A 26,104-nucleotide genomic window follows, 5' to 3' on the forward strand; every position below is an offset into this window, starting at 1 on the left:
GGGAAAGAGGTTTGTGACCCCAAAAGAGTTAAGGTGCAAAGGGCACTGTGAGCTGAAGCTGTTGGGTTCATGTCCTGTGAAGGTGATGTAGCAGAACTTTGTTGTGGCTTAAGTCTCTCATCCTGGTTTTTGCTGCAGGCTGAGACTTCCTGGGCTTTGCTGTCGTTTGTGTGCATGAGCCCTGACTCAGTGGCTCAGCACTTCTCCCATGTGCTCTTGAAGCTCCTTCATTAACAGTTTAAACCTTAAAACCTGAAGGTGCTTTGGAGGTGGGACTTGTGAGTGCCTCAGTTTGACAGGGTGCAGATCAGCTCCCTCCAGCCCATGGTAGCAGCACACTTGGCTTGGCCTCTCATCAATTCCTTGGGCTCACTGCCTCCTCCAGGCAGGCATCAACATTCCTAGAGCTGGAGAGGAAAGAGACTTGAAAACTTTAATGTAGGCTTTGGCATTCCTTTCCTGTGATTTATGCATTTCATTTTGGATTTGAGTACTTTCTTTGTTATGAGCTTTTACTAAGAATTTAAGCCAGGGGGAAAATCTGGGATATTTGTTTGAGTCTGGTGGAGCTTTGGTTGCATTGGAATTACTTTTCTGAAGGCTCAGGCACTGTTTAGCTTTCCTCACTCTTTCTGCCAAGTCTGGCTTCATGCAGTGAAGATTATGATCTATTTGCTTTTCTCACCACTTTTCATGCACCTCCTTTTTAGTTGTACTGGAGCTTATAGCTTTGCTATCAAAACATAACACTTCAAAAGAGATGCTGAGATAAGATTCTGGAGTCCTTCCCTGTTCCCTTCTCATCCTTTTTTTTTAATTCCTCCAAGCATTATATTTAAAGAACACTGATTTGAAACAACTAACGAAAGCCCTGGAGGGCTTGAAGTATTTACTCTCTGCTTGGTTTGTAACATACCCGTTTCTCTTTTCTAAGGTATTGTGCTTGTTGCCATTAATCCATATGAGCAGCTGCCAATCTATGAGCAAGATGTCATCTATGCCTACAGTGGCCAGAACATGGGGGACATGGATCCTCACATCTTTGCAGTGGCAGAGGAGGCCTACAAGCAGATGGCCAGGTGAGTGGGGCTCAATCAACAGGGTTGGATCAAAACTGGGCAATTATCCAATTAAATGTTGCCAAGATACAGGTTGAGTGAGGTGAGGGTTTTCTGTCACATTTTTGTGTCCCCAAGTTGGTATGGGATCTCCTCATCATGGTGGCTGTCTTAACCTAAGGGTGCTGTAGCTCCCTTCTGGGAGATGGAAGACCTGATTCCTGCAGCTTTACACTGAAATCTCTTGGAGGTCAAATATTTCCAATTCTTTTTACCAACCTCATTCTGTTATTGACTGCCAAGACTGCTGGGTGGGCTTCAGGGGCATTTCTGTGGTCTGAACTCATGAATTTGATGCTTTTGGGATTTGGAATAGTGTGAGGATGGTGAGACCCTGGCCCAGGTTGCCCAGAGAAGCTGTGGCTGCCCTATCTCTGGAAGTGTTGAAGGGCAGGTTGGATGGGGCTTGGAGCAACCTGGGCTGGTGGGAGGTGTCCCTGCCCATGGCAGATTGGGACTAGATGATCTTTAAGGTCCCTTCCAGCCCAAATGATTCTGTGATTCTATGATCCTTCCCCTTTTACTGCTTGGATGGGTTTCCTGGAAGGAGTTCAAACCACTCTGCAAATGTCATGTTTAATAACTTGGAGGAAACAACATTTCAGATAATTTGGTGAGATAATCAGACTAAACCCAGAAGCTAATGTTAGTTGTCTTAATGGAGACACTGATTTTGAGGTAGGAGGATATTGGAGGATACTGGAGGATATTTGGAGATAATTATGGGTCCTTCAAAGCAGTGTCATTTGTTGACCAATGTGGATGGGACCCATGGATTTTCCTGGACACATCTAAAATATGAGGCAACTTCTTGCTTTTCTGCTGGGGAAGACTTGGTGGTTCTCCACATCCTTGAATAGTTTCTGCAGGCAGTGGGCTAACAGACAGCTCCAGCCAGAGATGCTGGGCTCTCTGCTCTCCTCCTTATCAAAGTAAATCTCCTTTTGGCAGTTTTAATTGATAACTGCTCTTTATGGATGGTTAGGAGTGCTCAGATTGCAAGGGGACATGGAAATAACCATCTTCAGAGCTCTTAAACAAGACACTCACTGTTCAGCTCTGCTCTGGTGTTTCTGTCTCAGGCTGGTATCCCAGTAATTGCAGGCTTTGGGGACAAAATAAGGACTCAAATGGGGCTGAGGACAGATTGTAAAGTGAAGTGTGGGAATCTGCCTGGTTATTTGAAATGTGCCTTGAAGTATAGCACAGTGTTTTAAACCTGAAAGCTTCTGGGTGGATGTTGTGTCCTCTGCAGTCTGATCTGGCATTTTCCCTCTGCAGGGACAGTGGTAGAGCTGCTGGAGCTGCTCTCATGAGTGATGGGTGTAGTGTGTTGGACAGGACTTCTTTGCTTTTTTAAACTGAGTTACTGACTCTGTCAGGTGCCTCTTGTCCACAGGCTGGATGGATGAGCTGAGGCCAGTCGTGTGAGGTTCACCAAGGCCAAGTGCTGGGTCCTGCCCTTGGGTCACAACCACCCCAGGCAATGCTCCAGGCTTGGGGAAGAGAGGCTGGAAAGTGCCCAGAGAAAAAGGACCTGGGGTGTTGGTTGAGAGCAGCTGAACATGAGCCAGTGAGTGCCCAGGTGGCCCAGAAGGCACCAGCATCCTGGGTTGTGTCAGCACTTGTGTGTCCAGCAGGAGCAGGGCAGGGCTGGTCCCCCTGTGCTGGGCCCTGGGGAGGGAGCACCTGGAATCCTGGGGTCAGGTCTGGGCCCCTCAGGACAAGAAGGAGATGGAGGGGCTGGAGCGTGTCCAGAGAAGGGCAAGGGAGCTGGGGCAGGGTCTGGAGCACAAGGGTGAGGAGGAGCAGCTGAGGGAGCTGGGGGTGTCCAGGCTGGAGCAAAGGAGGCTGAGGGGAGACCTTCTGGCTCTGCAGCTGCCTGAGAGGAGGTTGGAGCCAGGGGGGTCGGGCTCTGCTCCCCAGGAACAAGGGATGGGACAAGAGGAAATGGGCTGCAGTGGTGCCAGGGGAGGCTGGGATGGGATGTTGGGCAGCATTTCTTGCTGGCCAGGGTTGTGAGGCCCTGGCCCAGGCTGCCCAGGGCAGGGCTGGAGTCCCCATCCCTGGAGGGGGTTCCAAGCCGTGTAGATGTGGTGCTGAGGGACATGGGGCAGGGGTGGCCTTGGCAGGGCTGGGGCACTGGTTGGACTTGATGGTCTTAAAGGTTTCTTCCAACCATAATAGTTTTGTGGTTCTCTGCAGCTCTGCTTTAGGTGATGGGGGTGAACAGGAGCATGGTGGGACATGGGTCATTGGGCAGGTCAGCCATCAGAGTGGAGATCTGTGAGTGTGTGAAACCTCAGCTGGTTCCAAACCATCACTGGTTCTACAGTGTTTGATATTTTAAACAACTCTGTGTTATGTCTGGTGCATCCTGCAGACCAGGAATAAAACTCAAACCTGCAACCTCAGAAGGTCAAACTTGCTATGTGAGAGCAGGAAAGCCTTCTCTGACTCACCTGCTGGGTTTCTTTCTTCATTTATATAGATATATATTCTGTGTACCTTTGTATATATATGCATAGATGTGTATATATATGCATGGATGGGCTCACATATTTAAAAAAATTGGAATGATTAATTGCGAAACCAAATTCAATGCAAATCACATCCTTGAAAAGTGAGGAAAATTATGCAGGTGAGCATTTTATTTGAATTTCTCTGGTTTTCTTTCAACCAGAGTGTCCTCAATGAGTAAGAAAATCAAAGAGGTAAAGCATGTTTTCTTCATGGAAGATTGTTTGGGAACAGCTGATGTTATTTGCAACATCACTGAGCAAAAGAGTTCTGAGGAAATAACTCACTGGAGCCACTAAGCAGTGGTTGCTTCATGAGCCTGGCCGGTGGTTTGGTCATCTCTGAGGTTTTTTGTTTTCATTTTCATGCTTTTCTGTGTTTCCATGGGGTAATATTCCTGCAGTTTGTTTGGCAGAGCAGAGCTTGATTCACTGACTTTTAATTAAAACTGCTTCCTTGAGATCAGACACTGCATTGGGGTAATAAAACCTTTGTATAAAACTTCTCACCCCCTTTGTGAAGACCTGGTGTGTTGTGTTTTATAGAACAAACAGAGCAAGGGCATAATCAAGGTGACTTCATCTTTCCTGAAAGTGCAAAAGGGAAAGTAATACATAAAAACATGTAAAATTATTATAAACACACAAATATGTTATATAAAATACATAAAATGCATAATATATCTAATAAATATATATGTATGTATATTTTAGCTTTATTAGTGGCCCAGAGCACACTGGGGACTTGCAGTGGAGGTGATTGCATGGAACTGAATAGATGACAAGGAAAAAGGGCATAAAATCTAAAGTTAAATGAGAAAAGTTGGAGGCAAAAAAAATGTTTAGTTTTCTGGGCTTCTAATATACCATTCCCTTGTAGAGTCAAGGTGCCAGGGAAGAACTTCAGCCATTTGGTGGCATCCAAATGTTAGTGAAGGTGTCCTGGGCTTTCTTGCCTGCCTAGAGCTAGTGGTGTCCATGAGATGGGACTGGAGGCATCTTCATGGGTGGGTGTGAAGGTCATTTGGATCCTGTGTCTGGTGGTGTCTTGTCATCAGGAAATGCCAATTTAACAGAGGAAAGGGGGTGGGGAAAGAAGGAAAAAAAGCTCTGGGTGGGCTGGGCAAGGGGCTGTAGAAGGTACATGACGTCTGCTGGTCCATTTTTTGGGACAAAGTATTTCACAAAGCATCTGGTCACTTGCCATGATGAGGGCATGTGTTAAGACTCGGGTTTAGATGAAAGGCTCTCCTGATGAGGATGCTTTGCAGCAAGCTCCTTTGCATGTAAAACAGCTTCAAAAAGGACAGATTATTAAAATTCATATGTGGGAGCCTCAGATTTTTCCAGTGACCAGCTCTTTAGAAGCTCTCTGTGCAGCCAGTGTGAGACTGAGCTCACTTGGTTCATTGGAACAATGCTGTTTGAGGCAAAATACACAGCGTGGAGTTAATTTGCTCCAAGTGCTGCTGCCAGAGGTGGTGGAGTCAAGTGCTGGGATGGTGGAAAGGTGGATTGTTTAGTGATTGTTAATAGGTGAGGCTGTAGGGTTTGAAGCAATTCGGGACACATTATCTCAGTTGAGTTGCGCAATCCCCTCCTCTGGTCTTGCTCTCCATCCTTGTGGTGACACCTGGTGAGGTGCATTGGTGGCTGGTGCTTTTTTACACCTTTGGGTGCTGCAGAAAGCATCTGCAGGCCTAAAAGTGGACTAGAAGCTTTGGGGAATGTTCAGGATCCCTTGGACAGGCAGTGCAGCCCCCAGGGTCCTGGCTCATTGCTTCTTGCTTTTCTTATAGAGGAACAAAAGATCTCTTGTGTTTCCAAGTCCCAGTGGTGGCTCAGGTTTTCTTGTGTGCCATCCCTTTGGATAAAAGCCTGGAGTTCAGCAAAAATTCCCTTTGACACCTGAGTTCTGCTGAACTCAGCCCAACCATGGGTTTTTTCTCACTCCTCACCCTGACTTATGTTCCTCTTGATAGATGTTCGTCAGTTGTTGACAGCTTCATGGTGGTGACCCAAGTTCTCACAGTGCCAGTGCAACACCAGCTTCCCATTCCCAGCTCTTAGGGTCTGTAGTTAATGTTTAGATGGTTCCCTTCATGTTTACAGCCCCAGCTTTCTTTTCCTCCCAGCCTTTAGGGGCTGCAGTTAATGGTTAGATGTTTTCCTTCATGTCAGCAGCTCCAGTTTTCTTCTCAGCTATCACTGGCCACCTCAGCTTGTTGGTGCAGTCACCATATTGTCTCCAGATGCTGAGCTGAGTTTATTAGGAGTTTATTAGCTCATTAGTGTGCTAAAGTAGTGAATATATTTGGGTGGCTTTTCTTTGGCCCCTGTCTTGTCCTTGTGTGCCACTTAGGTTCACTATGGGCATAAGCCAGGACTTGGTAGTCCAAGCAAAAATTCTTCATGTCTTTTAAAAATAAATAATGCATAATACTTGATAAAATACAAAACTGAACAGCACTAGATGCTAGAGGTATATGGTGTGAAGAGCACTTGTGTGTGTGGTAGGGCAGGAGAATGGGAGCTCCAAAGGCCATCAAATGTCTTTCAGAAATGTGGAGCAGGGATTGGGGTCATCTTTGCTCTAATCGTAAGTCTGAATGGTGGAAACATGGTAACCCCCTTGCAGCATGTGCTGTGTGTTTGGCAATAAACTTATCTGGGCCTGGTCCCATTGATTTCTGAAAGTCACTTTCCTGGGTTTCCCATGACTTTCCTGGGACTGTCATGGGGTGGAAGAACAGCTGACTTGTCCTCTTTGTGTCCTCCAGAGCTGAACTGCTTAGGTAGCATCTCTCAAGCTTGGGGAGAAGAAAGCTGGCACAGTTCTTGCCCCTATGTGATGCTTTTTGGGAGGATGCAGTAGAAAGCCTTCTCCATCTGCAGGGCTGCAGTGCTCCACAGGGGTCAGCTGCTTGTGAGTGGCTTGGGTTGGAGCCAGGAGTCCTCTGTATTGTGATCCCAGCTCAGAAAAGAGCCATCAGAGTGCCAGGGAGCTGATGAAACCAGCCTGGTGGGTGTTTTGCTCTCATTAGAGACAGCACACAAAAGAGCTGCTGACCTCATTTTAGTGTGGCCAAGGAGTTCTTCTCCAGTGGGATATGCAAAGCATGAATCCCAGGAGGAGCTGCTCTGTCCTTCCTGCCTGCCCTCAGGAACTGGTGGGAGGAGAGGAGACAGCTCAGCATTTTGCAGCAATTGGAACATGTGGGTTTTTCCAGGCTGTGGCAGGTGCCTTTCCAGCCAGCTGCACAAAGCAGTCAGGGGAGAAAGGACCTGGATGAGCTAGGTCTGGTGGGATTCCCACCACTCCCACAGGACCGACTGGTTGGCTGGAGCATGGCATGTAGCACCCTGACCTCTGCAGAGATGTTGTTCTTGCCCCGTGTTGTTTGATCTCGGGTAGAAACGTCAGTTTGATAAGTGTTTGGTGGTGATGCACAGAGGGAAGGTCACTCTTTGCTGCTGGTGGCCACTGCAGGATATCAGGTCCATCTGCACATCCTCTGATGCTCTGAGCATCCTGCTGCCTGTTCATCCCTCTTCATTCTGGGCCAAACTGGTGCTTTTAGGCTTTTTCTCATGAACTGAAAGATTCAGGCACCCATTTTCTCTCTGGCTTCTTGCCAAAATCCAGGTGTGTGATCAGGTGTGCTCTGAAGGACAGAGACCAGGGTGTACATTCATCAGCACAGGAAAGATGTGGAGCTCTTGCAGAAAGTCCAGAGGAGGCCACGGAGATGCTGGGAGGGCTGGAGCAGCTCTGCTCTGGAGCCAGGCTGGGAGAGTTGGGGTGTTCAGCCTGGAGAAGAGAAGGCTCCAGGGAGACCTTAGAGCAGCTTCCAGTGCCTGAAGGGGCTCCAGGAAAGCTGGGGAGGGACTTGGGACAAGGGCAGGGAGGGATGGGATGGATTAAAACTGGAGGAGGGGAGATTTAGTTTGGACATGAGGAGGAAATTCTTTGGTGTGAGGGTGGTGAGAGCCTGGCCCAGGTTGCCCAGAGAAGCTGTGGCTGCCCCTTCCCTGGCAGTGTTGAAGGGCAGGTTGGATTGGGCTTGGAGCAGCCTGGGCTGGTGGGAGGTGTCCCTGCCCATGCAAAGGGGGTTGGAACTGGGTGATCTTTAAGATCCCTTCCAACCCAAACCAGTCTGTGATCCTATGCCTTATGAAAGGTAAGATGTAATGAAGACCCAAATGAATATGTAGCCTTTGAAAACCCACCCTTGTATTGTTGCTGGCTTTGGCAGCTGCAGCATAAAATACAGTTGTAGCAGGTGTTCGATGATGCACATGGAAAGTAGGACCTTAAGCACCCTTCTTGGGTCCAACACAAATAACATCTTATTGGGTTTCTCAGATGGAAAAATCTGTCTACCCCAAAGTTATTGTTTTCGTGTTTGTGGTGACCAGTGTTGCCAGACATGGGTGTCTGGAAACCCAAATTAAAGCCCATAAGTGAAAAAACTAACAACCAGCTGCCACTCTGGTCAGCAATGCTGCTTCACATTGCAGTGGTGCCACTTTACAGATGTTCTCCTCGTGGTCAGACTCCAGTCAAACGATGGTGCTTAAAGGGTTTTTAATCTTCAGATGGCTTGATGAGCACTAATCCTACAAGCAGCCCAAAAAGAAGTAGGTTAAATATGGTTTCCACAGTGGAAACACAGACAGACTCATTGACTTGTTCCACCACATGGAGAATTAGTGTCGGATCCGGGATTAGAGCTGGAGTGACCCCCTGATAATTATTCCTGGGGTCTGGTTTTGGCCTCATTTTCTCTGGATATTTTTCCTTTGCTTTTCATGCAGCTGGTTTTGTTCTAACTGCTGAGATCAAGGTGTTGTGCAGTGGTTTGTTTAAAGTTCCTGGTGATAATTTTCTCAAGAAATGACTATGAAAACAAGTCCTGGAAGTTCTTGGGATCTTCTCATGGGTTTGGATTTACTGCTTTACAGAAAAGCTCACACTGGAAGACTTCTGACTGTGGTTTAGTTCTGGATAAGATTTGGGGTCTGTTTGTCTTCATGCTTTCAAGCAGTGTTGGTGAAGGCCAAGGATCTTGGATTTGTACATGTGAACTGAGATGTCCCCTGTCTCTCCTCAAGGGAGAAGTGGTGGGAACTAACACTCCTGCTTGGGTTCAACCCCTATGCCTTTGCCATGGCTTGACCATCCCCTTCCCTGCAATTAGGACTTAACAGGGATGTTCAACCCTGACTTAAACATGTAAATTGATGTGAAATAATACAATGGCAAATGACATTCCCAGGTGGAGTACAGTGTATAGACACACTGAGCAGTGCCTCCCTTCCCATTGCTCTCATGCAACCAAAATGAGTTCAGCTCTTAGAGCAGTTGGAGAGCTGGGTCCAGCTAGATGGACTTGAAGCTTGGACATTTCTACACCTTTCCTAGTTTGTTTGGAGGCATCTGGGAGGGTAACAGCATTTTCTGCATTGCCATGGGTGAAGGACCAACTGCTTCAACAAGCAGGGAAATCTGAGTCCTGGATCCGAAGGTTGGTGATTAGCAGCTACTGCTAATCAGGTATCTATTTGAAATGCCCTTTCTCCTTGTTGACAAGTGACTATTATTGCCTTGAGCAGCACCTTAGATGTTGTCTTAATAAAAAAAAGCAACAGTTATCTACCAGACTTACAGACTGGGTAGAAGGAAGAATTAACATTAGAAAGAAATTCTGTTTCTTCCGAAATAGGCATCAGGAGACAATTCTTTGGTGTGAGGGTGGTGAGAGCCTGGCCCAGGTTGCCCAGGGAAGCTGTGGCTGCCCCATCCCTGGCAGTGTTGAAGGGCAGGTTGGATGGGGCTTGGAGCAGCCTGGGCTGGTGGGAGGTGTCCCTGCCCATGCACGGGGGTGGAACTAGATAACCTTGAAAGGTCCCTTCCACAATTCTGTGGTGTTTTCCACATGCTGTGAAAACTCCAGTGACTGTCTTGTTTGGCTGGGCTGGATGCCTCACCCAAGAGTGAGAGTCTTGATGAGTATTTCTCATAACATGACACACATCTGCAAAAGGAGAGATGTGCTACTCACCTGCGTAGCAGCTTCTGAGCAGGTTTTACTGCTTGAAGAGAGCAAATAGCAAAATAAGGCCAAACATTCAGGTTGCACAGCCAGCCAGCAGTCCATTAGCTGTCTCAGATGGCACCAACTCTTGCAGTCCTCAGCTTTGGAGATGTAGTTGTGTCTCACATGGAAGAAGTTATCCTGGACTTAGTTCTTGTTTAACTTCTGCACTTTGATAACTTTGTAGGCATCTCTAATGGATGGAGGCTGTGGCTCAGATCATGGTATTAGATTTCCAGGCTGTGTGTCATCTTGGAAAGCTGCTCTTGAGTGAAGAAACACAAGTACTTGGGAGGTTGAGGAGTTGTGTGTTGATGTGCTTCAAACCTTCTTTAGAGGTGCAGCAGTGGCATGTGGTGGGGATGCTGTCTTCAGCCATCATTGAAGCCCAGTCCCTTTGGACCTTCTGTTTTGCTGCCAGAGTGTGACATGTGTGCCCACACGTGCGCATTCTGGGAGCTGTCTGAGCCCTGCTGCACCTTGAAATGGCACAACAAGCCCCAGTAATAGCCCTGAGGGTCGCAGGAGCCACATAAACCCCAGGAGAGGACACAACAACATTGCCATCCTGCAGCAGAGCTGGTGTTCACCCATAACATTTTGTTTTATCCAGGCTTTATTTCCATAATAATTTTCTTCTGTGCTACTGCCCACATGGACTGTGTTTCAAGCAGCTGTTTCATACCCCACCTCTACGGTGGCCAAACCTTTCAGTGTTTTTCATTCCATGATTAGAAACAAGTCCTGCCTGGTTTGAACCATTTCTGCTCACTGGGCAGCCTGTTTGCTACCAGCCACCCCATGGGATTCATCTAGTTCTCCCTGCTAGCACCAGCAGTTGGTTAACTTGTCCACTGAAGAAGGGCAAGTCTCTGCAGCCTTTTTTCCTGAAGGCATTTCTTCCTGAAGTTGGAAATGTCTGAAGATGCATTTTACACCAAAAGAAACAAACAGAAGAGACAAGTTGTTTCAAAAGCAGGAGCTTGAGTAGCCTTGCTGACTTGCGTGGAATCTAGTATCTTGCTGTTTCCTTGGTTTTATTAATAAAATACAAATCCAGAAGTTTTCTTGGGCCATGGAGAATCCACCAAATCCACTTGACATAGACATTTGGGCAAATTCTTCAGAAGCTTTGGGAAAAAGTGACCTAGAAGAGTGACTGCAGTAGCAGTAGATGTTTTTTATCACTAGGTTCAGTGTCTTTTGGAGCATGATGGTACTTTGAAGATGAGCCTGAAGGAGGAAGAAACCACTGGAGGTGCAACATAAAAGGTAGTTTGTGATGGGATCTGAAGCCCATGGAGACTGTGGGTCTGGAGAGCTCCTTGGATGGGCTTCCTGATGGATTGGTCTTGTCCAACCTCCAACCAATAGCTGCTATGGATAATTTATGAAAGAGGTCAACATAGCTGGCAGAGAACCTGGTTGTCACTTCTTCTGCTTCTTGTTCACCTCTGCTGAAGCATAGTCCATTCATCCATGCTTGCAGCCCATGCCTCTTTGTCTGCTGCTGTCTTTGTAGTCAACGTGAATTTCATGTTGCATTCTACTGCTGGGCAGTGTGGGATATTCACTGCTGGAACCCAGCAAGTGGTTGTCCACAGAGATCATAAAAGCAGAGGTGAAACTTCCTCACCTACTTTAACCAGAGATGAACTGTAATAAACCACCACCATCACCTGTCTGGGAATCTCTGGGTTAATCCAGCATACTTCTGTTTTTGGTTCTCAGTCTTCTTCACTTTGGAGCTTCCACTGCTCTTTCTCTGTTGGGTGGACATGCCTGGTGGCTTGTCACACACCCATGGAAGTCTAAAGGTGTGAGACTGGCATCTTGGCAGCTCCATGCCTGGATCCTGCCAGCTTGGCTGCCTGCAGGAGAGTCTTGGTGGCTTGGCCAAGACATGTGGAGGGCTGGCAGCAGTGACTTCACAAGTCCTCAGTCAGATGCCCAGCCTGTCCCCACCCAGCATGAGTCACCAGCAGCACTAACTCTGATTTTCTGCTGCCTGGGTGAGGTTGTGCTGAGTTCATGGCCAGGATTTCTGCTTTAACTGCCTGATGGCTGGAGTGGTTGCAGGTTCCTCCTGCTGGTGAATGCTCAGGACAGCGGCAGAGCTGACTAAGAGATAAATTAAGATACACTTTAGGAAACAATCCCTGAAAAATAAAAACACAGCTGGAAATGAGCCCACCAATCCTCACCTGCTGAAAGCATTAGAAGGTTGTAACCTGGACCAAAATGTCACATTTGCCCCAACCGAGGTTTTTTTTCCCAAACCTATAAATGTAAGCCTTGAAGGAATCAAGATGTGCAATGTCTGACAGCAGAGGAAAGTAGTGGTGTGGTGTTGCATCACTGGTTTGTTTGGGTTGAAAGTCTGAGGGTGGCCCATGGCAATCTTGTAGCCTTCATTCTCATCCTGGTATAAGCCCTAACTGAGTATCTTAAATCAAAATGCTTTTTTGTGGTGTTTCCTGTTGTTAAGAGGAGTGCAAGGTGGAAATTTATGGTTGTGATAGGATCTCCTGTGCTTGCATTCAGCAGTGATGCTGGAGAGCTGGACAGAGTCTGGGAAGTTTCATCTGATTTTAAAATATCCTCAATTACATACTTAAAGCTTAGCCCAAAAGCTCTGGGAATTTGGGAGCTTATATTGAACTCTGCGGTGAAAACTCTCTGTTCCCCAAGAGTGTGGATGAACTGCAGAGGTGCTGGGTTTGGAGCTCCTGGAGAAAGTCCAGAATGGGTCACAGAGATGATGAGAGGGCTGGAGCAGCTCTGCTCTGGAGTCAGGCTGGGAGAGTTGGTGTGTTCAGCCTGGAGAAGAGAAGGCTCCAGGGAGACCTTAGAGCACCTTCCAGTGCCTGAAGGGGCTCCAGGAAAGCTGGGGAGGGACTTGGGACAAGGGCAGGAGGGATGGGATGAGGGGGAATGGATTAAAACTGGAAGAGGGGAGATTTGAAAGTGTTGAAGGGCAGGTTGGATGGGGCTTGGAGCAGCCTGGGCTGGTGGGAGGTGTCCCTGCCCATGCAGGGGGGTGGAACTGGGTGAGCTTTAAGGTCCCTTCCAACCCAAACCATCTGTGATTCTATGAGAACAAACTCTTAAGGAAAAAGAATGGATTGCCTTACGGAAGCTTTTCTTCTCTGCCCCAACAGGGATGAGAAGAACCAGTCCATCATTGTGAGCGGGGAGTCGGGCGCTGGGAAGACGGTCTCTGCCAAGTACGCCATGCGCTTCTTCGCAACCGTCGGCGGCTCTGCCAGCGAGACCAACATCGAAGCCAAAGTCCTGGCATCCAGCCCAATTATGGAGGTAAAAGTTTCAGCATGTCCTTTGGCCTGCTTGCATTGATCACCCTGTCTCTCCAGAAGTCACAAAAACAATGAGGGCCTTAGTGGCTTTTGAGCCAGACCTGATTTGCAGCCTCACAGCAGTGCTGAGCTGGCCTGAAAATACAGACATATCAGAAAATCCCAGTCTGGTTTGGCTTGGAAGAGACCTAAAAGAGCATTTAGTTCCAATCCCCTGCATGGGCAGGGACACCTCCCACCAGACCAGGTTGATCCAAGCTCCATCCAACCTGGCTTTAAACTTAGCACTGAGGTGTGCTGTGTTTGGTGTGTGGGATAAATGTCCTTGCTGGGAGGTGGGGCAGGTATCTCTGCTTTATAGCCAAGGTGTCCAAGCACATGAAACAAGGTGATCTTAGAATCATTGTGGTTGGAAAAGACCTCCAAGACCATCAAGTCCAACTGTTCACCTACAGCTGTCAAGACCGCCACTAACCCAATGCCCTCAGCACCACATCTACATGGCTTGGAAATTCCTGCAGGGATGGGGACTCCACCACTATGCTGGGCAGTCTGGTCAATGACAGGCAGGCTTTGGAGAGGCATGAAGGGACACTGGCCATGTCACCAGATCCATGGAGCAAATTCTGAAAATCTGGAGATGGATTGCAGCTGGTTCCCTGCCTCTCGCAGAGGTTCCTTGCCCATGTCTCCTGCAGTAGAGCTGCTGATGTTACCTGTGGATGGTTTGGACATTCTGGAAGTCTAATGACTGAAAATGTGGTGTCTCCAGCATTTTTGTGGAAGAAAAACACGTAGAAACACGAATGAGTTTTTATCCAGCACCTGAGTCCTCCCTTCCTGTCCTGTCACTGCTTTTTCTTTGTCAGCTCCTGCTGCTCTGCATCTGGGAAGGTGTTTTCTTCAAAGCCTCCCATGTCTGTTTCTGCAACACTGATTACAAATGTTGAAGTTTAAATAAATGCAAAAATGACATGAAAAATGCATGTTTCATTTTGTTTGGGGCAGGCAATTGGCAACGCGAAAACCACGAGGAACGACAACAGCAGCCGCTTCGGGAAGTACATTCAGATTGGCTTTGACAAGAGATACCACATCATTGGTGCTAACATGAGGACTTACCTGTTGGAAAAATCACGAGTTGTGTTCCAGGTGAGGAGTTGTGCTGGTTTTTCCTTCTTTTCTCTCTCTTGGGTGCTGGATTTGCATAGGTTTTTTTCTGGCTTTATGAGTGGTTTTCCTGCTGGATGCAGTTTCCAGACATGTCTCTCAAACTTAGTCTTCTTGTTAATCCCAACCTGGTGACCACCTTCTGGAAGAACATAAAAAGCCAGAAGGAATAAATTTCAGGCAGCAACCTTAAATTCTGAAGGTGGAAGGGAGGCAGAGGAGGGTGTGATGTCTCTGCTGTGGCGTGTTTCTTGGGCAGAGCTAAGGACCAGCTTTCTTGGTTCATGCTCGAGATCTAGCTCAGAAGCTCCTGCAAAACCTTTGTCCTTACAGAAGAAAAACAACAACAACAACAAATCCAAACCCAACACCAAAAGTCCTAAAATCAAACAGCACTGGGAAACCAGAAGTGTGGGCCACTCTTTTAATGGTCTTTTAAGGCAGTACTTGCTAAATGACTTAGCCCAGTTATCCTAGAGAGGGATAAAGTGTGGAAGTTAGTATCTTTGAATCACAGACTGGTTTAGGTTTGAAGGGACCTTCAAGATCATCTGGATCCAACCCCCCTGCATGGGCAGGGACACCTCCCACCAGGCCAGGCTGCTCCAAGCCCCATCCAACCTGCCCTTCAACACTGCCAGGGATGGGGCAGCCACAGCTTCTCTGGGCAACCTGGGCCAGGCTCTCACCTCCCTCACAGCAAAGAATTCCCTTCTAATCTTCAACTGAAACCTCCCCTCTTCCAGTTTTAATCCCTTAGCCCTCGTCCTCTTGCTACATACCCTTGTCCCAAGTTCCTCCCTAGTTTTCCTGTAGGCAAATATGAAGTTTCTTTTTTCCTTAGCAAGGCTAACAAGGCTCTGTGGTCAGGGCAAGACTTGGCACCTTTTTTTCTGGGTGGCCCCAGGTCCTCCTCTTGATGGCAGCAAGGAGGTCTTGATGGTGGGAAGCTGGGGAGGGGGTCAGGGTGGCCTCAGGCTCCAGCAGGCGCCAGGCTGAAGAAGAGATCACTGCTCCAACCTCTCTTAACTCAGCATTTTACCCCGTAGGCAGAAGATGAGCGTAACTATCACATCTTCTATCAGCTTTGTGCCTCAGCAAGCCTTCCAGAATTCAAAGACCTTGGACTAAGTAAGTATTTGGACCTTCTTACATGCCAGTGGCTGCTGCTTGGGTGTGATGGCGACAGGAGAACATTGTGGGATTATAAGTGTCACTGGGGTTGTGTTTGCCTATTTGGGGGAGGAGGTGAAGGCAGAGGGCCCCCTCGTTGGGGTTGGCCCCCTGCCAGTGCTGCTGGTGGGTAGAAGCTGTTGCTGTAGGTTAGCCATGGTGGGAGAAGTTTGGGAATTCTGTAGAAGCTGCCTGCAGAACCACAGTGAGCCACATGCTGTGTTAAATGCCGGCAGGGAGATTCTGTGTGAATATTGCAGGAGAAGTGCATAAAGGTCCATATTTCAAATGAAGGATGAGTATGGGTGGACCTGACTGTTGTCTTGCAGCTTTGTCCTTGGAATCCATTGTTTTTGACGGCTGTCAGTGCTTAACTCCACACAACCATTGGCTTTGTTTTTTTTCCCAGCATTTAGAGCAAAACCTCACCTGAAAAAGAGGTTTTTGACTTGCAGCAAGGGTGCAGAGATGTGGTATGATTCATTTTTAATCTCTGTGGTTTTGCTGTTACGGAAAAAGAGAAGTGAGGCTTCAAATATGCTTTTAAGTATTTAAAATGGTGAGGAAGGCAGGTTGTGATGCCAGGACAGAGCATCTGGCTGCTGCAGAGTCTTTCAGAGGTTTCCATTGTGGCTACAGAGCAGTGGCAGATGGAGAGAGAGGTTTTTGGATTCTGGCTAATGCTGGACTGATGTTAAGGACTTATTGGGTCAACTTGGACACATTGGCCACACTTACCCAGTGTTGGTGCTGAGATGGAAGCTTAGAAGAGAGCTGGAAGGGACCTTTCAAGGCCATCCAGTCCATCCCCCTAGAGTAAGCAGGGAAATCTGCACCTAGGTTGGGTTGCTCAGAGCCCCTTCAAGCCTGACCTGGAATGTTTCCAGGGATGGGGCATCTCCCACCTTTCTGGGCAACCTGGGCCAGGGTCTCACCACCCTCGGCATAAAGAATTTCTTCCTTATATCTGCTTTAAATGTCTTGTCTTTCGATTTAAAACAATCGCCCTTTCTCTTATTGCTATAGCCCTTACTAAAATGTCTCTCCCTATCTTTCTGCTAAGCCCTTTTTAAGTACTGAAAGGCCACAAGGTCTCCCTGGAGCCTTCTCTTCTCCAGGCTGAACACCCCAACTCCCCCAGCCTGGCTCCAGAGCAGAGCTGCTCCAGCCCTCCCAGCATCTCCGAGACCTCCTCTGGACTCTCTCCAGCAGCTCCATGTCCTTCCTGTGCTGGGGACCCCAGCCCTGGCCCCAGCCCTGCAGGGGGGTCTCAGCAGAGCAGAGGGGACAATCCCCTCCCTGGCCCTGCTGGCCACACTGCTGGGGATGCAGCCCAGGACATGGGTGGGTTCTGGGCACCAGCGCACGGTGCCGGCTCATGGGGAGCTTCTCATCACCCAGCACCCCCAGGGCCTTATCCTTCATACTCTTTCTGATCCATTGTCCACCCAGTCATTAATACCAGAGATTACTAGAGGTAGAAACAGATCTCAGTGTGGATTATTAAAATCGGTGACTGATGTCCTGGTCATATCAACTGCTGCTAGGTCTCTTAACTGCGTTGTTGCTCCATCCTGTTCTGCTGAGGGGACTGGGATGGACATGGGCTCTCTGACCCCAATCAGCATTTCCTGCACCTTCTTTCTGATGCTCCAGAAGCCAGCAGGGTTCCTGAAATCTGGGTTCCTCAAACCTTTTTGGATGCCAAAAAGAATTACACGGGGTTTTTTTTATAGTCTGAAAGTACGGCTAATGCAAAAGCTTGCAGGAGGCCTGGGAAGGGCTGGGGACCTTCTGGTGGCAACGTGACTCCAGTAAAGGGCAAATTAGAATGATTTTAAAGGTTACTAGAGGGCTGACGTGGAATGCTCAATAGGTTGGGGTTTTTATTTGTTTTAAGATACTCAGGAAATATGTTAGTATGTGTTAATGATCTTTGTTAGTCTTTCTTGTTGTCTCTCTCCTGCTCAGTGCTGTGAACCTATTCTGGGTGGGACGGGGAGGTTGTCCACCCCCTGGACTGTCCACCATCCCTGGTGGTGGCTCTGCCAGGACTTACCCTGCCAGCCTTGGACACACACCTTCAAGATTTTGACCTCAAACCCCTTTTTTTAAGGACAGGGCAATTGCGTGGGAAGGTTTTTAAAGCAGGGACAAATCCTGCCACTTTTTTCTTCTTACATCTTGCATTTGGTCCAAAAAGCTGCTCCTCACTGATGCATTTCTTTTGTTTCTTCTCTCCTAGCATGTGCTGAAGACTTTTTCTACGCTTCTCAGGGAGGTGACACGTCTATTGACGGTGTGGATGACGCTGATGACTTTGAGAAAACCAGGCATGCCTTCACCTTGCTTGGTAAGGCCTTGCTCTGCTTGGAGGCTTCCAAGGAGAAGTCTTCTGCAAATGTTGTTCAGTATTTTGCCTGAATTATGTAGTTTTCTTGTAACTGAGAGGTATAAATCCATCTTCTTCTTGAGCTTTGCCTTGTTCTTTAGTGTGAGCTGCAGAAATGTTTCTTACAGCTGCCTGTGAGGCAGCAGTGAAATGCAGGAGGACACTGAATTGAAGATGAAACCACAGTTAACCATTCTGAAGCCAAAGCTACTTCTCATCCTATTTGCAGGCAGGAAAAGAGCTCTTACTCTGCAGTTCAGTCTGTATTTGGGTTGAGGGTGATGTAACTTCTTGGACCATCACAGCATTGTTCAGAGCAGCTGATTCCTGGGAATAATGAGCTGAGCACATCCCTGCTGTGCTGAGTGGGTGTTTGCATGGCCAGCTGCAAAATGTCTTGATGCAACACCCACCTCTGCCTGCTGCAGTGACTGCTTGAAAGGAAACAGCAACTTTTGCAAGGGGAAGACTTGCCCAGAGTTGAATAATACTTGTCTAAAAACAGGTTTTTAAATCCTGGTCAGTCTCAGTGCCTCATCTGTTGGGAGAGGAGCTTGTGATGTTCTCAGCCAGCTGTGACATCCCCCCCAGCTGCTGTATCCCAACCACAGGGAGCATGGAAGCTAATTTCAGGCATTATAACTACAGATGTTTCCTCCAGATTTGTCCTCTGTGTTTTAGGTGGGCTCCATCTCTTTTTCTTTGGGGTGATAGCAGGGTCTGCTCTCTTGTTTGGCTTGTGTGACTTTGATCTGTTAATTCCTCAAAAATATACAATGCCTTGGGTCACTCCAAATTTTCCCATGGGACTGTAGTCCGCAGGGACCCTCTCCCTATCCCTTTGTCACATCTAGTGTCCCTTTGATCCCCTTCCCTGCCTCCCCATCATCCCTGTGATGACCTGTGTGATCATCCTCCTCCCCTACCAATTTGAGGATTTTTTTTCCTGCTCCTGACATGGTTCCTTTCTCTTCCCTCATTTCCCTTCAGTGTTTTCCAGCTCTGTCTGCTTCTGCTCAGGGCTGGGTGAAATTTCTATTACACTTTCTAGTCTTGCTTTTGTGTGTGTGTGTCAAAGAGAAGGCAGATTTATCTGCAGCCAGCTGTGACATCCCCCCCAGCTGCTGTATCCCAACCACAGGGAGCATGGAAGCTAATTTCAGGCATTATAACTACAGATGTTTCCTCCAGATTTGTCCTCTGTGTTTTAGGTGGGCTCCATCTCTTTTTCTTTGGGGTGATAGCAGGGTCTGCTCTCTTGTTTGGCTTGTGTGACTTTGATCTGTTAATTCCTCAAAAATATACAATGCCTTGGGTCACTCCAAATTTTCCCATGGGACTGTAGTCCGCAGGGACCCTCTCCCTATCCCTTTGTCACATCTAGTGTCCCTTTGATCCCCTTCCCTGCCTCCCCATCATCCCTGTGATGACCTGTGTGATCATCCTCCTCCCCTACCAATTTGAGGATTTTTTTTCCTGCTCCTGACATGGTTCCTTTCTCTTCCCTCATTTCCCTTCAGTGTTTTCCAGCTCTGTCTGCTTCTGCTCAGGGCTGGGTGAAATTTCTATTACACTTTCTAGTCTTGCTTTTGTGTGTGTGTGTCAAAGAGAAGGCAGATTTATCTGCTAATCTCCACCCTTGGCCAGGCTTAACTCCAGTTAAGAGCTCCAAGTAACAGCAGAGCATTTAAGTCACCTTGAAACTTTTCTCACTGTGCTGATAACAGAAAAGTCCCTTGAGAGAGAGAGAAACAGAAGCTCTTGGTAATTCAAAAGCCAGCAGGTGATGTCTCAGACCTTGGGTGGATAATTAGGACACCAGCACTGAGCACATAAGGGGCACAGAAACTCAGTAGGGATGGAAAAACGCACGAAATGTCAGGAAGGCTGTGGACAGGGCTGCTGCTGGACAAAGCTCCTGCTGGGAATGCCTACAAAAACCTGCCAGAAAACTAGACCAAGCGATAATATCTTACACCCCCCCAGTGAAGACCCACACCAGGTGGCTCCTGTAGAGACCACTGGGGACCACAGGACAGAGCTTCTCACCACCTCCCTGGTGCCCTGCCCTAGCAGCAGTCGTGATTTTGAATTTTCTCCTCTGTTTGTGGGACACGATCAATAAGCTGGGATTTCTGTTGCCAGGCAGATCTCACTGTTGGGCTCTGATGGCAGAGAAACAACTTCTTGTTCCTTAAAAGCCTCAGAGCCCGTCTGATGCTGTTGGATCATTACAGAGCAGCATCCTCAGTTCTGTACATGTTCCCAGTAATATGAAACCCATCTGTGATAAAATTCCTTGGATCCAGACATTAGGGATGAAGAAATAATGTGAGGAGCTCCTCTCAGTGTCTCCACTGTCATTTTTGAGTGAATTGACTGAGAGTTCATGTGAGTTTTCATCCTGAAAACCAACAGCCCCCCCAATGGAAATCAAAACACCTCAAGTGCTTGCAAATTAACTACAAATCACGGTTTGTCTTCTCTTTTGTGACAACCAGCTCTCAATTGTTCCTGCAGGAGTGAAGGAGTCTCATCAGGTGACCATTTTTAGGATAATTGCTGCCATTCTGCACCTGGGGAACCTGGAAATCCAAGCGGAGCGGGACGGTGACGCCTGTAGCGTCTCGGTGAGTCACCAGCAAAATGGGGCACGTGGGGAGCTTTTGTATGCTCCTCAGTCAGGCCACCTTGGATATGTTGAACATCCAGATTGGCAGAAAGCCCTTTTCCTGTTGCTTTTCCATGCTTTTCTCAAAAACACATTGTGATTTCCTGTTTGCTTTGTTTTTCCTGGGAGATAGTGTGTTATTTCTCCTGTCTAGCCAGCCCATGGAATGGTTTGGATTGAAAGGGACCTTGAATCACAGAATATTAGGGGTTGGAAGGGACCTCTGAAGATCGCTGAGTCCAACTCCCCTGCCAGAGCAGGACCAAAAAAACCCCAAAAAACCCAACTAGGGCAGGTCACTCAGAAAGGCATCCAGACAGATCTCCAGAGAAGGAGACTCCACAGCCTCTCTGGGCAGCATGTCCCAGGGCTCTGTCACCCTCACAGGAAAGAAGTTTCTCCTCATCTTGAGGTGGAACTTCCTGTGCTCCAGTTTGAATCTGTTGCCCCTTGTCCTCTCACAGGGCACAAGTGACAAGAGCTTATCCCTGCCTTCTTGATGCCCTCATGTATTTATAGACATTAATTAGATCCCCCCCTCAGTCTTCTCCTCTCTAGATAGAACAGCCCCAGGTCTCTCAGCCTTGTCTCATCAGACAGATGTTCCAGTTGCTTCATCAGTTTTGTGGTCTCTTTTGGACTCTCTCCCATAGATCCCTGTCCCTCTGGAGCTGGGGAGCCTAGGGCTGGACACAGCACTCCCAAGTGAGGTCTCACCAGGGTTGATTAAAGGGGGAGGAGAACCTTCCTCGATCTGCTGGACACACTGATCTTAATGCACCCCAAGATACCATTGGCCTTCTTGGCCACAAGGGCACATGGTTCTCCCATGGAGAACTTGTTGCCCACCAGGACCCCAAGGTCCTTCTCCATGGAGCTGCTCTCAAGCAGATCACCTCCTGCCTGTACTGGTGCATTTTGTTGTTCCTTCCCAGGTGCAGGACTCTGCACTTGCTCTTGTTGAATCTTATGAGGTTCCTCTTTGCCCAGCTAAGATCGTCTAGTTACATAAATAAGATGATTCAAAGGTCACTGACCACCTTATGTCCCTACTCCTATTACTTTCTTAAAAGAATGGTACACGGAGTATGGGGGGGAGCAGTGAGTCCTACCAGCAGAAGGTCTGATGCTCTATAACCCCTTTGCTACAGGCAAAGCCATGAAGCTACTGCTTGTCATGTGGCCATCCAGTATTCACAGCAGCACCTCACAGTTAATTAGCAAGAATAAATAAGACTAAAGATGCTTTAGTGGGGAGTTTTCTATTTAGTTGTTTGTTTAGGGGAATAAAAAAAGTGATGCTGTGGAAAAGAGTATCCTGTCAATTAGTGTTGCATCACAACCTGGGTTGTTTATTGCTACTTAAAGTACTGAAATGGGTTCTCCACACACTTTGGTGCTCTAGAGATCCTGTGCAGTGCAATTAGTTGGAAGCTGGGGGTAATTAGCTTGATATTTGGCAACATGAGTATGTAAAAACTGGTCTGCTCTGACTATGTTGAGTTCTGTAATAGGCTTCGTGTTGTTTAATTACCTTCAGATTTAATTCTGTGGTAATAAATCAAACCTGACTCTGAATCCATGATCAAAAAAAGGGAGGATGGTAAAAAAAACATGTCCTAGAGGTCTTCTTGAAGGCTTTTTTCTTTCCATCCCCAAACCCATCCAGCTTTTATACAAGCATGTATCCACCTGGAAACACTTCGCTTTCCTCTACATGTGTATTATCACACTGAGGAGAAGGAAATTGATTACTAACTGTTGGAAAGGCCACATCCTCTGTCTTAGCATAATAGTGACTCAGAACTGCCTTGTCACAGTTTGGGGAGGGGGGAGGATATATGGGGAAGACAATACACTGAAGGAAATGAAGGTCCCATTGCATTTTGTTCATTATGCAAAAAAATAAAAAAAGGCCTTCTGATGATGCACATTGTGTGACTGTTATTCAAAATGGGGTTAGATTGGAAAAGATGTGGGATAATGGCATCCCCTGAGCCTTGAGTTGAGGATTCCTCAAGGTTGCTCTGGAGGATCATGTTGCTGCTGTTCAAGGAGGGTTGAAGTGGAGAGAGCTCTTTCCTGTTGGCAGTCACTTTGGGAACCCACAGTTAAAAAAAAAATCCAGTTTTGGAGCATCCCCAACGTGTTGATGTTTCTTCTCATTCCCCGCAGAGTGAGGACGAGCACCTGAGCAACTTCTGTGACCTGCTGGGGGTGGAGCACAGCCAGATGCAGCACTGGCTTTGCCACCGCAAACTGGTCACCACGGCTGAGACCTATGTGAAGAACATGTCCTTGCAGCAAGTGGTGAATCCTTGGCCAAGCACATCTATGCCCAGCTCTTCAACTGGATCGTGCAGCACATCAACAAGGCCCTGCACACCACGGTCAAGCAACACTCCTTCATCGGTGTGCTCGATATCTACGGGTAGGAACCCTCTCTGCTTCTAATTAAGATCTTTCTGATTTGTCTCCTTCACCTTGGCTTGTGGCAGGGGTTGGGAATAATGGAAAGGGATGGAAAAAAAAGTGACGTGGTGGGTGGTTTGCTGCTGTGATCCTCCTTTGGGTTGTGTGACCCTAAACAGTACAGGCAGTGTTTGTCCTAGGTAGATAGCACAGGACCTGGAAGATCTCAAGCTGGGGTTGGCACAGGATGGTTTAGAGACTCTTTGGGATGGAAAAGCTCTTTCCCGTCAGCATCCTAACGAACAGGGATGTCTGCAGGCTGGAATACGGTAAATAAAGCTTTGAGATGGAGCTGTGTGGGTGACAGTGGGGCAGTGCAGAAAGGAGAAAGTCTGAGTTATAAATCAGATGTGGTCTTCCAGAAGTCTGAGTAAAAGGAGACTTGAGGATAATGCTCATCAAAGATTAAACTGGGCTTGAAAACCTGTTAGTGTGGAAGAAAAACCTCCCTTGGCCGCAGATCTGTGCGTCACGGCCAGTGGAGGCTTCTCACTGGTGTCACCACAGAGTACAGTGAGTTTTTTTCCAGAGGGACCTGCAGGTCCTATGAAAAGAGGCAGGTTTTAACACTTACCTATGAGTCTGGTCTGACAAAGAGACCATAACTCCCTTTCACAAAGGGTGTTGCTGTCTGTAGTCATAGAGTCCCAGACTAGTTTGGGTTCCAACCCCCCTGCATGGGCAGGGACACCTCCCACCAGCCCAGGCTGCTCCAAGCCCCATCCAACCTGCCCTTCAACACTGCCAGGGATGGGGCAGCCACAGCTTCCCTGGGCAACCTGGGCCAGGGTCTCACCACCCTCATAATGAAGATTTCTTCATGAAGCCCCAGGATTTGTTTTTTCCAAGGAGTCCTGAGAAAATCATGTCCCTTAGTTGCAAGAGCTGTAGGCACCAACCTGCAAGATCAAGAACATCAGGAGCCCTTCAAGGAAGTGTTCATCATTGAGGCCTTGGCCACATGTTTATATTAAACATTTTTAGGTCCTAGACACCAGTTTTTGTTGCATTAAAGACTGTAAAGCTTGTTTATTGGGATGGAGATGAACTGAGCATCCCCTGCTCAGCACAGGCTCCTGGTGCAAGCAGTGTGGGGAGTGGTCCTGGGTTACCTGGCGCGTTTGGGGGCTGATAAAGCACAAAAGTGGCTACTTTATCCCATTCCACCTTTTCCTTTGGCATTTTTGTGTTGCCTTTCCCCAGGGGCTCAAGCATTTTGCGTTACCACCTGGCAATACGTGGGGAATAACTCCTTCCCATGGATAACAGCCACGTGGTCCACAGAAAGTACCAGAAATATTTATTTATTTATTTATTTTGGGGTGGGGGAAGGAAAAAAAGGATTAATTTGTTTAGTGCTTTCTGACTGTTCTGCCAGCACCTATTACCAGAGCAATTACTTCACCACACATTTATCGTTACAGCAGCTTATTCGTTGAGCACAGGGAGCCCTGCCACTTCTTCCCTTAGTTTAATCCTTCCAGTCATGTGTCAAAGGCTTGATTTTTTTTTTTTTTTTCCTCCCCCTTCCAACTGTGCCTTCAAAATAGAAGTATAAATAGCATAATTCCCTGTGGTAGCTGAAAAATGTCCTGTTTTTAAGAGCAACCCCAGCTCCCTGTGCCTGTCCCTGGGTGTCTTGTGCTTCAGCCTTGACCACCCCGGGGGCTCCGCTGGCATTTCTGCTCCTTGCTTGTAGTTGGTTTTATTAAAATTACATGGTTTTCTTTTCTAATTGTGACTAAAGCCATTTCTGAGCTGGATTTGGGGTTCACCAGTGGCCTATGGGTGGTTTTGGGTTAATGTTTCTCCAAGGAGAGCTTCAGAAGTCCTGGTGAAGAGCGGGATCACCTAGACCAACACCAGAGGAACATGTTGGAATTAGACCAGTTCTCCCTCTGCCTTCACCAAGTCTCTTGCTCACATATCTCTTTCTTTGTGTGTGTGCTATAATTATTACTTTAATCCTTTCTTTTTCTGCTCTGTTGAATCACATGAATACCATGTTGGGTCTTTGAAGACAGCAGCTACTGTTGCTCTATCACCTTTGCAGTGAATCTCTTTGGGCTTACTATTTCATCATATTTTTCCCCAAGAGAGGCTGTTGCATTTTTCATCTCAGCTCTGCTGGCTGATGAGCAGGAAGCTAAAGTCATACCAAATATCTCATCCATGCATAGCAGAATCCCTCTTGAATCCCTCGAGTTGTGGCAAGGGAAGATGGACATTTTAGGCAATGAGGAATCAAGTGTTGATCTGGGATAAGAGGAACTCGAGGAGATGGTTGAATACCTTGTGTTTCCCATCAGCCAGATGACACCATTGCAGAGAGAAAGCAGATTTTGAGAAGAAATGTCACTTAATGCTGATTTATTCATTGCTTTGCAGGTTTGAAACTTTTGAAGTGAATAGCTTTGAGCAGTTCTGTATCAACTATGCCAACGAAAAGCTCCAGCAGCAGTTCAACTCGGTAAGGTCAGCTTGGAAATGTTCCAGGAAATTGGAGAAAATGTAGCAAGGCTGGATTTTTGGATGCTTGGCTTCCTCTTAATGGCATTTACCTTCAGCCTGGCTGGATTGTGTGGTCAGTGTGAATCTAATACATGGGGTGCCATCTCTCCCAGGCAATGATTGTGCAGTGAAATTTCACTAACTATTAATATCAAGTCCAAAACGTTGCTTGGATGGTTGAGAAGCTTGATAGTGGCAGCAGGTTTGCAGATGGCTTGTGCAAAGGCTTACTGGTGGCTTTGAAGAAGTAGAAAGCTTCTCAAATTTTAGTTTCAATCCTAAATGGAAAGCTCGCGATGGGCTTGTGCCAAGTCCTGATTCCCAGAGGGAGGCAGAGCTTGGGTGGAAAGCTGCCTGTTAAAATGTGGCTTCAACTTTTACTGCTGTATTAAGTAGCAGGATTAGACACACTCCTCATTTCTTCACATGAACATGGCTCACAAAAACCTGAGATTGTTCAGTTTTATTAGATACAAGCACTTTCATAGAGTCATCAAGGTTAGAAAAGACCTTCAAGGTCATCAAGTCCAACTGTCCATCCTAAAACCTCCAACCACTAAATCATCACCTGAAGTTCCACATCCACCTGTTTTTCGAACATCTTCTGGGATGGTGCCTCTACCACCTCCCTGGGCAGCCTGTTCCAAGGCCTCACCACTCTTT

At 47.4% G+C, this 26,104-nt stretch overlaps 1 protein-coding gene across 1 annotated transcript in view; it reads left to right on the top strand.

Annotated features, from left to right (window-relative positions):
- The window catches only part of MYO5B (myosin VB), a 132,023-nt gene that overhangs the window by 42,390 nt on the left and 63,529 nt on the right, over positions 1 to 26,104 (top strand). Inside the window, 9 exon segments of the mRNA XM_010008501.1 lie at positions 935 to 1,079; positions 12,897 to 13,053; positions 14,061 to 14,204; positions 15,272 to 15,353; positions 17,641 to 17,748; positions 20,308 to 20,417; positions 22,634 to 22,772; positions 22,775 to 22,889; positions 25,319 to 25,400. Coding sequence (XP_010006803.1) covers positions 935 to 1,079; positions 12,897 to 13,053; positions 14,061 to 14,204; positions 15,272 to 15,353; positions 17,641 to 17,748; positions 20,308 to 20,417; positions 22,634 to 22,772; positions 22,775 to 22,889; positions 25,319 to 25,400 — 1,082 coding nt within the window.

Source organism: Chaetura pelagica, unplaced genomic scaffold (assembly GCF_000747805.2).
Source record: "Chaetura pelagica isolate M959 unplaced genomic scaffold, ChaPel_1.0 scaffold182, whole genome shotgun sequence".
Classification (NCBI taxonomy): Eukaryota; Metazoa; Chordata; class Aves; order Apodiformes; family Apodidae; genus Chaetura; species Chaetura pelagica.